The sequence below is a fragment of the Dicentrarchus labrax genome, unplaced genomic scaffold (genome assembly GCF_905237075.1).
Source record: "Dicentrarchus labrax unplaced genomic scaffold, dlabrax2021, whole genome shotgun sequence".
Classification (NCBI taxonomy): domain Eukaryota; kingdom Metazoa; phylum Chordata; class Actinopteri; family Moronidae; genus Dicentrarchus; species Dicentrarchus labrax.
In genome coordinates this window covers 31944103-31959157 of record NW_026136711.1, presented here as the reverse complement: position 1 = coordinate 31959157, position 15055 = coordinate 31944103, and the positions used below count along the sequence as shown (strand labels likewise).

General features: G+C 39.7%; 1 protein-coding gene across 4 annotated transcripts in view; it reads right to left on the bottom strand.

Moving 5' to 3' along the window:
* Nucleotides 1–15055, bottom strand: part of raly (RALY heterogeneous nuclear ribonucleoprotein) — a 130355-nt gene that overhangs the window by 8511 nt on the left and 106789 nt on the right. For all 4 annotated transcript variants that reach the window (XM_051413818.1, XM_051413816.1, XM_051413815.1 and 1 more), the window contains 2 exons: nt 7770–7960; nt 6215–6262 (listed from right to left, as the gene is read on the bottom strand). In XM_051413818.1, the coding sequence (XP_051269778.1) occupies nt 6218–6262; nt 7770–7960 (236 nt within the window). In that variant the 3' untranslated portion in view covers nt 6215–6217. The remainder of the gene's footprint in view (nt 1–6214; nt 6263–7769; nt 7961–15055) is intronic.

The window sequence follows — 15055 nt, the reverse complement described above, 5'->3', positions numbered from 1 at the left end:
CGATGATGCAAGTTGGATCTCATAACTTCAGAAATAATCATTATGTTTAGAATTGTTCTTATGCAGTAATAAAGTAATTGCTGTGAAAACAGGAACATATATATTATATACACATTGTTAGCATGCCACTCAAAGCGCTGTTGTGCCGAATATTAGGTCTAAAACCTGTGCCACTGACAGGCATTGCTGAGTGGTTTAAATTACCAACAATAACAAAGTTTTTCCCGGGGATCAATAGTATTTCTGATTCTGATACAATGAGGTTCCAACCTCATCCCTCCCTGCAGATATGTTTAGACAGAGATATTTGTGAGTGATGAGCACATACCTTAAATCCCCTAACCAGAGCCTACAGGTGGATGCTGGGGTGGAGGTGGGGCTTACAGAACAAGGCAGCAGCGGCATTGGTGTAGCAGAGAGAGAGCTGGGAAATTTTGCAGCTTAAATAATTCAATTCAATTAAATTGTATTCATATAGCGCCAATTCATAACAAAAGATATCTCAGGAAACTTTTCAAATAGAGCAGGTCTAAGCCTTATAAAATTATTTACACAGACCCAACAGTTCCTTACATAAGCAAGCACTTGGCGACGGTGGCAAGGAAAAACATATTTTTAAGAGGCAGAAACCTTGGACAGACCCGGCTCTAGGTGGGTGGCCGTCTGCCTCGACCGTTGGGGTGAGAGAGAGAGAGAGGGAAAGTGGGGGGTTTGGAAGGGTGTTTTTGGTTTGTGATTATGGAGAGTGAGGCATGGCATGTGTAAAGCAGCGCCTGCAACACCTAGTAAAAACATGTAGTGACTCTGCAATAGGCCTGTAAATGAAGAGTGAAAACCATGGACCACAGAACAGAACAAAGTGTCGGGAAGTGAGGGGACTTTTGGTTCCTGTGTTGATCACTGACTTAAAACAGTTTTTTAACAATGGATTTTCCTTTGAATTGAACAGCTGTTTGTGATCCTAAAAATGTCAGTCAGCACTGGTACCCTGGCACCCCCCATGTTTGAAAAAATGCCACAAAAGTGCCCTCTTGGATGCCCCTTTGGTAGATAAAAGTACTAATCCTAACCCCTGACTAAGCTGTGCCCTTTTCATTTTTTCGCATTTGCCCCTCAAATAGCAATCCGAAACAAACACTCCCAGTCAGTAAAGAACAATAAGGACAATTCATCACTTTGATAAATAGTAAGGAAGACACTGCCCTGTTGTATCCATCAAGTCCTATGCCTGTGGTCTTTAATTGAATTGAGAAAAGAAGTTTGGAGAAAGTAAATCTCTCCTTTAAACTCCACAAGAGTTGATCCTCTTGTGAGTTCTGTATTACGGCTTGTCAAACTAAAAACGTGAAGATGATTAAATTGTGTTTACAAAGAGAGAGAGATGTCTAGATTATGTACGTAATGTTTCACAGATAATTTAAATTATTGTATTTCAGTGCACAGCACGCTTTCACTAAACACTGAAATGGACACAACTTGCATAAAAGAGCTCTGTGTAATTTTCAGAAAGTCTTTTGAAGGTGCCTCCAGTGATTGAAGTAACAAAACGATTAGAACACAAGTGTGTAGTACTCTTTTGACCTGCTCTGAGTAAGTCAGTAAACGTGACTCTTTCTCAGGAAAAGGGCACTTTACCAGAACTAAATTGCTTCTTAGATGTGCCCTTTGATTATTGTCAAAGTTGTGTTAACAGAGTATAGCTGATTTCTTGTACATTGAATAAAAGATGAAAAAATATGGTATGATCCTTTAACCTGACTGTAACCTCAAAACTTCAGTTTTCACGTCACTTGACAGACACATGAAATTGCTATGTCCAGGTCTTGGCATTGTCTCAAAGTTGTCTCATGGCAGAGAAATCTATCTTTCACATAATATTTGCTCCCAACACATGATCTCTGTGAGGGAGAGTGCACTTTTCTTAAAGTGCTGTGGGCCTCTTTTCCTGGAAAGACCTTGAATTAAAAGCAGACAGTCTTCTCGGTGAGGATTTAGAGGTCAATTTTTCACCATATATGAGTCACAAAGATGGAGATTTAGAGAAGGAAGGGAAGACTTAGGGAGTATAAGCGTTTGTGAAAGAGAAGCAGACATGGCATTGCTGCTTTTCAGATTCACTCTCTAAAGATGAAACAAGGAGGTCACCTGATGTTTAAATATATAGTAGTAGTATAAAAGAAAGATGGAAACATGGTTGCAGTTTCAAGCGTTTAGTTTTCATTTAAAACCATCAATGGAAGCAGGCAGAGGTTTTATCATTGTCACTTGGTTTCTTCCAAAGCCATTTAATCCACCAACTTTGTAAAACTTCTACACCGTTCAGCCCTCTCAGTCCTACTGTTATTACAAACATCTCTGAACTAGCCTTGGCCTCTCGACCCCCCCCGCAAATTCGCCCTCATGACGTTTTACCTTAGGGCTCGTGAGAAACACCGCTCATGAAAGTGTTTAAAAACGGAAATATTAAATAAACAAGTAGGCTTCTTAGTAAATCGCGTTATTATAAATGTCAGTGGGATTTTGAGTGAGGATTTGTGGAACCCAGAAGTTCAGTTTTTTACTTCGGTTCTGTATATCTGATATTGCAGATCTGATCTCTGATCTCCACCAGAAACAACATGTAACCTTTGATGATGTCATCTTTAGCCTGTACTGGGTTGATGCTGGATTATCCACTGGGAAAGTGAGAAATAGCCTCAGGACCCGCCATATATCAAAGTCCCAAGCCCACAGTTTATCCTGTCACCCTTCCCTGTCGAGGGGTCCTTTTTGTTAACTGGGACCCAAAAGAAAAACAACAACATAGTTATTATGAATGTTGTTGGTAACCATATTGCATCTGGTTTATGACCTGAAAGCTGGTCATGTATTCTAACATGCCATTTATTTATTTTATATATGCTTCATATATATCTTGTTTTCTGATGATTTAAACGCTTATAACATTACATGTAACAATTTCATTACAGAACTAAATTTCAAACATCAATAAAAATAAAAACATTATACTTTATGCCAGAAAAACACTTAATAAGACAATTTATTTTTAAATATCTGGCAACAAATGTGACCTTGTGTTTCACATGAAAAAGCTTAATGAGGTAATCATATTTGTTAGTACAATTATTCAGTATTGAAATGCTACAAGCGAGTGAAAGCTATGACGTCCTGTTCAATAAAAGCAGCAGGACTGCTCAGTGGTTAGACAGAACGGCCTCGACCCCAGAGAAGAAAAAGAGAATTTCACTACAGGGAGCAATATGAAAACATCATATTTGTTTTAATTATGGGTGCCGTGTTCAAGTTCACGAGCTGGACTTTAATCCACATTTCTGCTCTCTTGGTATGGGGTGCAACAAACGCAAAGGCCAAGTTGTTTTTGTTCTCATTTCTTGCCAAAGCAATTAGCGTCTTTATTTACCTCAGATTATCAGATATGGAGATACTCTGGTAGGTCCCGGTTCATAAACACTGAGGGCCCCTTTTTCTCCGATATTTGTGTACATTATCAAACACAAGCTCGGTGGGGATGAAACACCCATACTCGTGTTTTGTATGAATATGTAAAAGTGGCAGGGTTTGTTTAGTCTATGAGCTTCCTACCAATTTCAGGGAATCAGACACTTTGTCAGCAAGATTAAGACTTTTTAAGATGGTGAAACATAGAACGACACCCCACCGAAGAACTCCAGTACATTTGACATCATGGAGCTCATTATAGAGTAGCGCTCATACTTCTGCTTCTATGATGCATGTGTGAAAAGTTTTCTTCTTTATTTCTTTCTTTTTTCTATACAAACAAGCTGTAATGTTGTTCCTCTGCCTCACAGCCTTTCTGTATATAAACTTAACATGAATTGATGATCATCAAGAGAAACGGTAACACTTTATAATGAGTACACACTATTAAGCATTAGTTAAGCATAAATAAATACTGAATTCATCATTTATAACGCATGAATACACATTAGTATGTAGTTTATAAACACAGTTAAAAATGTTTTATTCATCATTGATAAGCACATTAGTTATGGATTAGTAAATACTGAATTCATCATTTATAAAGCATGTTTCTGCTGTAAATAGTCATTACTATGTGGTTTATAATCACAGTTATAAATGGCATTGTACTGTACATTTCTGCATGCACTTGCACATCCACTATTCAGACATGTATTAATGATTAGTGACTGTGTTAGCAGATGTTCTATAAAACTCCCAACAAATTCATTTTCTAATGATGGCCTATAAACAGTTATTAATGCAGGAATTCACAGTTACAAAGCACTTACTACTCGTTAATTAAGTATTTTGCACGAGCTTATCTAAAGTGAGCACTATCTATGGCTTATTAAGCATTTACAAATGAGATATAAAGGCTGGCAATGCCTCGAGACTCACAAAATGTTCAGTTATCTTAACAGACGAAGGAGAGACACAACACAAAGGGACATAGAACATATTGTATTGATATTTACTGCAACTTCCCAACATATTGTATGAAGACGAACAAGGGTGGTTTATGAAGACATGCTATTGTTGTGATCTTATCTGTTTGGGACGTGTACGTTGAGCTCCCGCTCTCAGCACGTCATCAACGTGATGACGTGCTGAGAGCGGGATGTTACGTCATATTTACGTTAACTCTCAGAAGTTTCTGACAGTGCAGCCAAGGGGAGCATGGAGAAACACATTGGAGTCGGCGGCCGTCAGCGGCACTAGAGGTGAGTATGTGTCTTTGTTTGGTTGCACACATTATGGTGAAAGATAACGTTAGCTTGTCACTTGACACTAACGACTAACGTTACCGACCGGCCCGCGGTGGCTAAGCCGACCCGCCGCTGCTAGGCACTCACCTCGCCCGGCTAGACGAGACTAGGCTAGGCTCATTATAAAGTGTTACCAGAGAAACTCATACAGTCTGAGTTGCAGCAACTAAGGAGTGAGTCTGTTTGTACCACAATGTCAAGAGGGTCTAAGCTCAATCAAAACCAGATCTCTGAGTTTGTGTTGATAAATCTGTGCATGTTTTTTCAATATTTACCAAGACATGTGAGTGGTTGTTATTTTCATGTTTTGCCATCCGCCTGCACAAATTGAAAATGTTCACGTTGTTCAAATATGGTTAATTCTGACTCTCCTTACATATTTCAGCCAAGATTTAATTTGAATCAGCACAACCTCTCAGGCTAAGGTAACAAAAACACAATGATTCTTATTTTTCAGTTGATTATACACGAATGAAAATAAATTCATATTATACTCCATTTCTGACGTATTTAGCAGAATGAATCTGGATGGAAAAAGTGAAAGAGCAACTTGTGCCTCTCTCATTACCACCACTGAGGTGCCCTCGAGCAAGGCCTTCCACCCCCGACTACTCCAGTGGAGCTGCTCAGTTTCTAGCAGATGAGTGGGATAGCTTCAAGTGTGAGTGTGTGTATAGTCACTGTGTGATCAAGGCGTTCTTGATACAGAAGCATCTCAGAAATGCTGCTGCTTAAATCAAGGTAAAACATTTTTTTTCTCAAATTTGGTTGCTGCTTTAACAAAGTTTTAAATCTTTTTTTTATCATATTTTCATCCTTGAAGTCAGGTTCAAATTAGAAGAAGTCAAGGTTGATTTACGTCCGATTTGCCCCTTCAAAGCATTACACAGATGAGCACACACGATCAGGCGGCCCCAGATAGTTTCAAACCTGGTTGAGATAAATCTGTACGTCATTGCTTTGCCCTGAAAGCGTCATCGTTACGTCTGGTTGAGGGAGATGCTAACAAAATACAAGACAAATCCACTGCACCAAGAGGCAAACATTTTTTACAAGAGGACTTCAAACGGATTGTGTTTCAGTTATGCAGAGCTTTCTTTATCGGGCAATAAACTTTACTTTAAACTCAACAAACTTCACTGTGCTGGCACAATTCTGGGAAGTGTCTCCTTTCACAATGCGAGAGAACATTTGGCAGCTGCTAAAAGTTAGTATGTGTTATGGTTTCTGTACAGCTGAGATGGAACAAAGTTAACTGAAAAGTGGCAGGAACACGACTTCAGTGTATCTTGAGCAAAATATCGTAACAGCAAAGACAAAGAGGAGGGCCGGGGAGAGCAGACTGCTCTTGTAGCTTTGAGGGCGTTTGTGGTTTAAGAGCAAATAATCTGGGAAATGTCTCCTTGTGTATGAGACGCAACCCGATTACACAAAGACACACTCACCTCTCAAGGGTGAATGGAGTCCATCTCTGATGATAGGCGACTGTTCTCCTGAACAAAATAACAGAAGAAAAGACCAGAGTTAAAACACGCACACAAATATGTACTCCAAGTATCCAAGTATTCTGTCAAATTGGCCTCAGATGATGCTTATGTAAAATTTTAGGTCACATAAGGGTAACAGGGGAAGGCTGGAATTCTGAGTATTTTCATATAGAAAAAGAAACCCACTGTAGGTTTTTGTGTTATTTACTGCAAAATTCTCTAACCAAGTTCATCTGCCATCTGTAGTCAACTCCTGTGGAATTAGACAGCCAAAGCACATCATATATCACAAGAAACAAACATAGTATAGCCTACAGCATATAACGTTTTATGATGGGAAGGTATTATAAGCATTTAAGCGCCACAATTTTAAAAGCATTATATCACATAAAGCATCACAAAGAATCCATCAAGTAGACAATCGCTTGTGACTTTTTGACCTGCTATAAACAACACACTGCCTGTTATACACTGTACTCCTACCTTCTAACGAAAATAAGTCAGGAGAGAAGGGGAAGTTATTGTTTTCCTCTGTGTACAGCTGCTGTGGGAGTTTTAAAAAGGGGGTTCAAAGGAAAATAAACCACCAGATAATGCTGTGAAATTGGGTGGATTTGATAAATACATCAGGGATCCATTTCTGGTGGAAATCCCTGTGATTATTTTCACTGCTTCCATTGTTTTTGATGTAAACACAGCGGCAGCAACGGCAAGGAGAGGGAGGGTAGCTGCCACTCCTGTGAACAAGTAGAGGCTCTGAAATGTACTCAAAGTATAAAAGTTAAAAACTCTTTCTCTGAAGGACATATTTCTATCAGCTGTTTCTGTGCAAAACTAACAAATAGGGGTGGGTAAGGATCTTACTGGTATCTGAGTTCCCTGAATTACACACCTCTTCGCCTGCAGAGACCAGACAGATCAATGAAGAGAAATATTATTGGAGTATTAATCTGGTCTGGGACACAAACAAAGTTAAGGATACCAGTTAGCAAAATGTTCTATATTAATCAATTCAATTCAATTCAAAACCTTTATTTAAGTCTCGAGAATCATTGAGATTTGCTTCATTTACAATGGTGTTAAGAAATGTGCAGATTTAAAACACAGGACGATACTCAGTGATAACAACTGCACACTGAGGTGAAGTGATTTGAGATCATTGTCTCAAGTTGTCCAGGGGGATTGAGAGAACATGTTGTAGATAATTCCTTGTGATTTGTGCACAAAAGCTAAAGGCAGAAGTTCAGAATAAACCCAACATGAAGCATGATCCCGTCATCCAGTTCAGCACAGATGTTCCATAGGGTGGCAAACTTTCCGTTCTAGTCAAGATGACAACAGACAAAATACCAGATTTGTCCTTTGTAGAACATTCCCATTGATTGTAATGGTGCAGCTATAAAAAAAAAAACTAAATAAACTAATAAAAAAATGCTGGAATTTAATTTGAATTTAAAATGTGACGATACTCCAGCGTGCTGAGCTCTTAACACACACACACACGTGTAAATACCGGCATATGGTTGTGGGTGCCATCCTGCGTGTGATCTCGCTCCTCCTCTTCCTCGTCTTCCTCCTCCTCCTCCTCCTCCTCTTCAGCTTCGCTGTTCTGTCTGTGCTCCTCCTCGTCCTCCAGCTCTGAGCTCGACTCCTCCCCTTCCTGCCACGCCTCCTCGCTCTTACACTGCTCTGCCTTCCTCAGCTCTGCACGATCACACACACACACACACACACACACACAGATGCACATAAGCCAAACTTTAGAACACTATAGAACGTATAAATTGACATTGTCGCAGTGTTGGCCATGAAATCAGCCAGTCAAATTCTCCAAATTATTATAAAAGGAGCGTCATTGTTTCCTCCTCTATCTCCTTTAGCCAAGACCTTTATGATTGAAAAGCAGAGAATGAGGGATTGACTGAAAGATTGAACATCTGTCGGATGAAAAATGATCCAGAACCAATGGAAAAACAAAAATACACACAAAATGCTTTATAAGTGGGGTCAATCTTGACAATTCAAACAGAGTTGACTGTTGAGTCTTATTACCGGTTATCAAATACTATGTTTTAATATTTTAAATCCTGGGTGCAGGAACAGTTTTCTCAAATACTTAGAAGTGCTTGAAGCTCCTTGATAATTAGCGATGGGGTTAACATGTATGAGCAGATCTTTTCAATAATATGCAGGCGTGACACTGGATCCTTTCTGTTTGGAAGCTGCATAAGACTAAGGTTATCAAAAAATGAGTGCTGGTTTGGGATCAACAAGCCACGGACAGGCATTTGTGAACAGGAAAGTCCTCATCATATAAAATAAATGCTAAAATGCTATGTACAATGAAAACAGAAACAAAGGGAGACAGGTTTTTTGCAGCCAGCAGTGGTGACGTACTGCGTGTTGAGCTGCTCTCATTGGCTGCACTTGATTTGTCCATAGCAGGAAGCAATGGTGGCTCTGTTCGCTAAGTATATACTGTCAATGGTGGCACCCCACACAATGAGGGAGTACAGCCAGTCTCATCAAAACACATGAGTTAAACATCCAACGAGCACAGCAAGGAACAATCTCTGGTGCCGCCTATGCACAAGAGCAACACCGTACCTCTTAATCCTTTAGCACACACACACACACACACACACACACACACACACACACACACACACACACACACACACATACACACACGCTTTTTTGTTTTGCTTGTAAAGCTGCATTCCAGGCTCCTGGTGCAAATGCAGTGCTGTCCAGTTTCACATGCCTTTAGAGAATCTTGTAACACTGTACAGGCTGCTTCTACTTGCTTTTGATCTTGGTGTCTCTTTCTTTTTACTGGTTATTTTCTGTGGTTTTGAATTTTTCTTTTGTATTTTTATTCTTGAGCATTTTTCCTGGCAGTTACTGAACACACACACAGTGAACTTTTACTGCACTGGTGGGTACGTCATTTTTGTGTACATGTAAGACAAAACTTTACTTTTCATAATGTGACATTATAAAGTAGTTTCACTGGGATATAATTCATTTCATGTATCTAATTTTAAAGGACCAGAGTGTATTTAGTGGCATCTAGAGGTGTAGTTGACGCTTCACCCACCCCTTCCAAGTGCAAAGGAGTGACTACGGTGGCAGTGAAATGTGCTACTTAGAGCTGTTTGGTTTGTCTGTTCTGGGCTACTGCAGAAACATGGTGGTTCAACATGGTGGCCTCCATGGAAGATAACCCTGTTGTGTAGACAAAAACGTCTCATTCTAAAAACACAAAAAAATAAATTTATTTTTAATAATTATTCACTAATAGGAAAATTATGTTTAATTTCTTCCAACAGATCCTCCTAAATATTACACACTGAACCTTTAAATTACTTTTATTGGGATATTTAATGGTTGTATGGACGAATTTTAATGCTTTGATGTGTTTATTTTCCATTAGTGAAGATTTGCATAAATGCAAATGCTATTTCTATTTATTTATTTATTTTTGGACTGTGGTTGTCATATCTTAATTACATCTGTCCTCTGCCTCATCATGTTCACACTAAGGTCAGGGCAAATTTCTCCAAAATAATTCTATGATGCTACAGTGAGAATTTATAGCAACCCTCTTTTCAGAGCAGCGCCCCTCAGGTTGATCACATCCCCTTCAGACTGTCTTCTGCTCATCGCAGCTTTGTGAACCACAGCCTGTCAGCAGATGGGAGAAATATGTCTTGGCCTCCCTTTCGGCCCTTCTGGGTGCTGTTATCCTCCGTTTTACCGTAATTATACTTAACATTATTGCCCCCTAACTGCATGCTTGTCCAGCAGATTTTGACCTTTGTGATTTCAATTATCAGTTTTGCTTGGATATGCACATTATATCTGCTCCTATAAGGCATCCTTTCTTTCTTCAGTTTTTGTAGTTTTTGTATATTATATTTAAAACAATGTGGCTGTTGTTGTTTTTTTCTTTGGTTTGTATGAATTTAAATGGGAACAATTATAGTAAAAACCACACAGCATTCAGGTAACTGGACAAAATGGATCCAGACTGCTTGGTGTAAATTAAATTGTCTAACATAAATGTTTTGTGTCTGATATAAAAGTCTTATCCAAAATATATGTAAAATCAAACAACCTACAAAACATATAAAACATATGCTGTTACTACTACTTAGTTACTACTGAGCCATTTGTGAAGCTTCTTTTAACTAATTTAATCAAACCTTGTATGTCAATAGCTATATAAATCACCGCAAATTTTACAATACATATGATTATGACGGCATGCAGAGAGAGTGATCTCCCAGGCTGCTGATAAAATTGTCAGAAAAGAAGAAAAAAGATGGATGAGTGACTCCAGATGGCTCAGCTGTGAGCGCTGGAATGAGAGACAGATCAGAACAGAGGCCAGAAATGAGGATATCGAGGCCAAGGGAGAGGAAGAGGGCGTGGTACCAGACTCAAAAACGCCAAGATGGTTGTTACCGTTGCAGACAGCATTGTGACAATGTTACAATTTGAAAAGAATGTGTTCTCCCTTGCTTTCCCGTTTCTAGGTCTACAGGGGTGTTGTAAATCTTCCCTCATGTGTTTGCCTCCTGCAATACACTAACGGGCAAATTCACAGACGGACTGCATGGCTTTTGCGACTATTAAACCTGCACAAATAAGACAAAAAGAAACCGTGTAATTCACAAAGGGTGGAATGCACCTCTAACTGTGCTGCCAAAAAAGAAGCGCCTCAGTGTTCCAGTGCTTTTTGCATGTATTTAAATGATGTAATATGCATACATTTGGTGCAAAATGACCCTCTTTCTATGGAAATGAAGCTCATTGCAAGAAAATCCAATTCACAAACACCAGTGCTAATAGCCACACGCAGTTAGAGTAAAATTATTTGTATCTTAGGAGAGTTGGTTGTAACTGAAGCACATTTATAAGCGTCATGCCCAGGCTTTCCAGTGGCGAAGCAGTAGCGCAGCACAGTACACTATATGCGCACAGATGGCACCGCCAGTACAAACCTGATATTCACCATGAGTGAATGAAACAGTAAAACAACATGAGACCTACTGCTGTGAGAAACACGACGGAGAGAAAACAGCTCTTCTTGCACTAAAAGGCCTAAGGGAGAGCGCACAGTTAAAGCATCCCCATATAATGCCCTTGAATACCCTGTCTACAAAAAGCTCAACCTCTTGATCATTTACCAGAAATTTAGCCAAAGGCAAATAAAGCAGACTCTTGATCAGCTGATGAGTCAGTTGGTGTGTGTGTGTGTGTGTGTATGCCATCTCACCGGACTTCCTATCTCGGCTGTCAGTCAGCAGCCCACAACCCTCCCTTAGCCTCCTTTCGGGTTGGAAATGGTCACCCTTTCATCAGGCCTGTACTGCCAGTCCTTTTCCACAGGTTGTAGTTCTTGACAATCATTGACCAAGTCTTTGACCAATCCACAAAGGTAACAACCATTTTCGAGTCTGGCCACCACTCCCTCTTCTGTGGGTTTTTACCATAGGAGAGAGGTTATTCCCAGATGAGGAATACAGAGGAAACTAACGTGATAATAGCACAGACTTTGTAAATTGCACCATACAGCAGATGTCACAATATGGGTTTGAGAAAACACTGTGCCTATCACCCAGAGAGTGAGGGAGCAGTAGAAAGTGAGGATGGCACTATATAACTCAAGCTGAATAGTGTGTGTAAAGAAACAGTGTGTAAAGCTCTGCCCCTGGTGCTACTTAGCATTACGGGAAGGAGAAAGCTGAAGACAGGCTTTTCCCCATTTGAAGTGCTCACAGGAAGGCTGGTGGATACGGGATGGCATTTCCTGGTCCAGGAGAGGAAATGAATGAAACGATGCTAACCTATTGAATTAATCCCTCAAACTCTCTAAGATCCATTCATACATATGGACATGATCCAACTGGGAGACTGGGTTGTGGTAAAGGATTTTGGAGGCTGCCCCTGAAGACGACCAGGGAAACCAGAGTTCAGTGCTAGTAGCCTCGGACTCCAACGCAGCCTGTGAGCAATGGAGCCAGAGAGAAGGAGCTGGAACCCATTCAGGAGAATGGGCTGCAGGATGAGAGGCAGCCTGTGCTTCTTGACAGGGATCAGCTGTCTCACAGTGCTTCACCTGCTGCTTTAGGTTCAGCTTGGGACAAAACTAGGAGACAGTGCCAACCGCATGCAACCAGGTGAGGACACAGGAGAAAGCCCTAATCCCCAAGGATTTACAAGCCCAGTGGAAACCGAGAACATGGACAGACTACGATGGCAGAATTGAGAATGGTTTAAGCGTGACAAGTAGGAACCTTGGGGGTTAGACTCAGGCTCTCTAAAAAACATAGAGAAAGTACAGTCTGCTCATAGAAGGGGCAAGGCAGAGTGTAGATGAGGTCCGGTCAGAGTGGAAAATGATGGCCTGATTTGTGGGACGTGGGGGAAGGCAGAGGAGACTGCGTGCAACACATATGTAGTCTCCTGCAGGCTCAGAGACTTGAGGAGTTTTTTGAAGTCCTGGAGAACAGAGGATCCCCCAACCACCAACCACTCTCCTCAGTGGAGATCAGCTGATTCGCAATCGGCACTGAAGAAATCATTAAATGAACCACTCATCTTCTTGCCTAAGCCGGTCAGACTGATGAATAGATCACACGGCCTGTTATATATACAGATTTATGCATTGCTGCTTTTACTTATTGTACTTAGTTAAGCATATTGTATACCATGTATACTGTTATATGTCAGTGACATCTTTACTTTCAGAACATTTTCTATTTAGTACATTTTAGGTTTCAAAGTTCATATTTATATTGTTTCAAACTGAATTGCACTGCATGGATTTATGCTGGTTCCTAAGCAGGTAAGACAATAAACTTGAACATAAATAAAATACAAAAGTTTATAGCCTATTAAAATTTAAATTTGCTTTGGTGAAATCTATTTATACTTTGGCTCAGAAACGTTTCAGTTCTTTTTTCTTTGTCTCTCCTGCCAAGGGAAAACAGAGGAGCTAGACCTTGACTCCCATGACAGTGCTTCTGTAATGTAATGATGGAAAATGGAGCTTGGACACGGTGTATTTGGAAGGTTTGTAATGATGGAAAATGGAGCTGGGACACAGTGGATACTGCTAACAGTGCATTTGAGCCAAGTATGGACAAACTTCAATTGTTTACACATGTTGCTAAGACCATCATTCTTCCTTCAGTTTGCTCAAATTTGCTTAACTAATTTAGTTTGAGCAGAGCAAGGTACAGCTGAGCTGAATGACAGTAGTTTATATAAAGGGAGATTGGTTATGATAAACCAAAAAATAACATTTCCAAAAGAAATAAACAAATAATTCCACATATTCATAAGAAAAAAACTATAAAAAACAAAGTACATTTTGTTCTTCTGTGCTTTTATGACCACCTTGGCATAACCTAGGTTTCCTTGCACTGGGTATTCTTTCCCCCAGTAGTTTTCTTTCCAGCAGGTATTTCAGCTGTTTCACAGAGGGATACCTACAGCATCATATTTTGAAGAGAAGGGCTACTGACCAAGCAGCAGTATTTGACGACTTGGTAGTGAGACCCCTTTGAAATTTCGTGGGGTAGGCCTGATGATTATAATGCAAATAAAGATGTGGCCTCAGTGACTTTATCATTGAAATTGGGACATTAAAAAAGCCACGTATGTCTTCAGAGGACAAGACCGGAAGTAACATCACTGAGACAAGATATATTTCATGTTGTTTCCTGCTCATTTCTCTTGATGTGACAATTTTATTCTTTCTCCAGGAATCTGAAGAGCACACGTGGCTGCCAGAAAGTTTATGATAGTTCATCATCAAACCAAACTCTTGAAGCTCCCCGGTGAAAACCTGCTAGCATGTAAAGTATTTCTCTAATATATCAAATATTCACAACTAAATAAGTAATGACTTCAGCTACAGAATCGTCTTTAGGTATTATTAATGAAGAGTTTCACGCTCTATAATTCATTAGGGTGTGGTTTGATCAGATTAGATTGACAGCAACCCACAAACTCTTGTCAGATTCTAATTCACATGTTGCCAAATCCTGATTAGTGCAAAAAAGTAAGATAATGCCTTTTTATGTGTAAACATATAAATATCTTCTTCTATTTCTTACACATACATTCAACAGCAGCAGGTCCAGATGTTCTTTTATATAATCCATGTCAGTTAGTGATCGTCATTATCTCTATGTCTTATTTGATAGAGTCATTGAAAGTAGCAGGTTGCTGCATCTATTTATTTCATTCTGGAAACATAGCAGATAGCTGTGTTTTTGCTTCTGATATAAAGGGGCATTTATTCCACAGAGCCTGACACTCAGCTCACCAGGACAAGCATTATAACGTCCATGGTAGCAGCCACTTTTTCCATTTGGCAGATACAGATGGTCGGAATTAAAGGAAAAACCCGAATAAATAAATGCAGAAATATAATGAATGCAATCCGTAAGGGACACCAGGGCTCACAGAATGGTTTACTGTAGATAATATAAAGAAATAAAAAACTTTATTATTATGATTATTTATTTTATTTAAACAGGGACAGTGCACGATAAAACATTAACCCTGTATATAACAAGGATAGATGCAGTGCACCGAGTTTTAGCAAACTGCTATTTTCCACCCGTAGTCCCTGGGCAGGTAAATGGAACATACAATAAATTAAAAACAGTAAGATAGAAGTAACTGGTATCTATTATGTATTTATTTTACAAGCTTTCGGTCAGTGACCTTTGATTGTACTGAGCTGCCTCCTCAGTGACCTCAGCAGTATCATTGCTG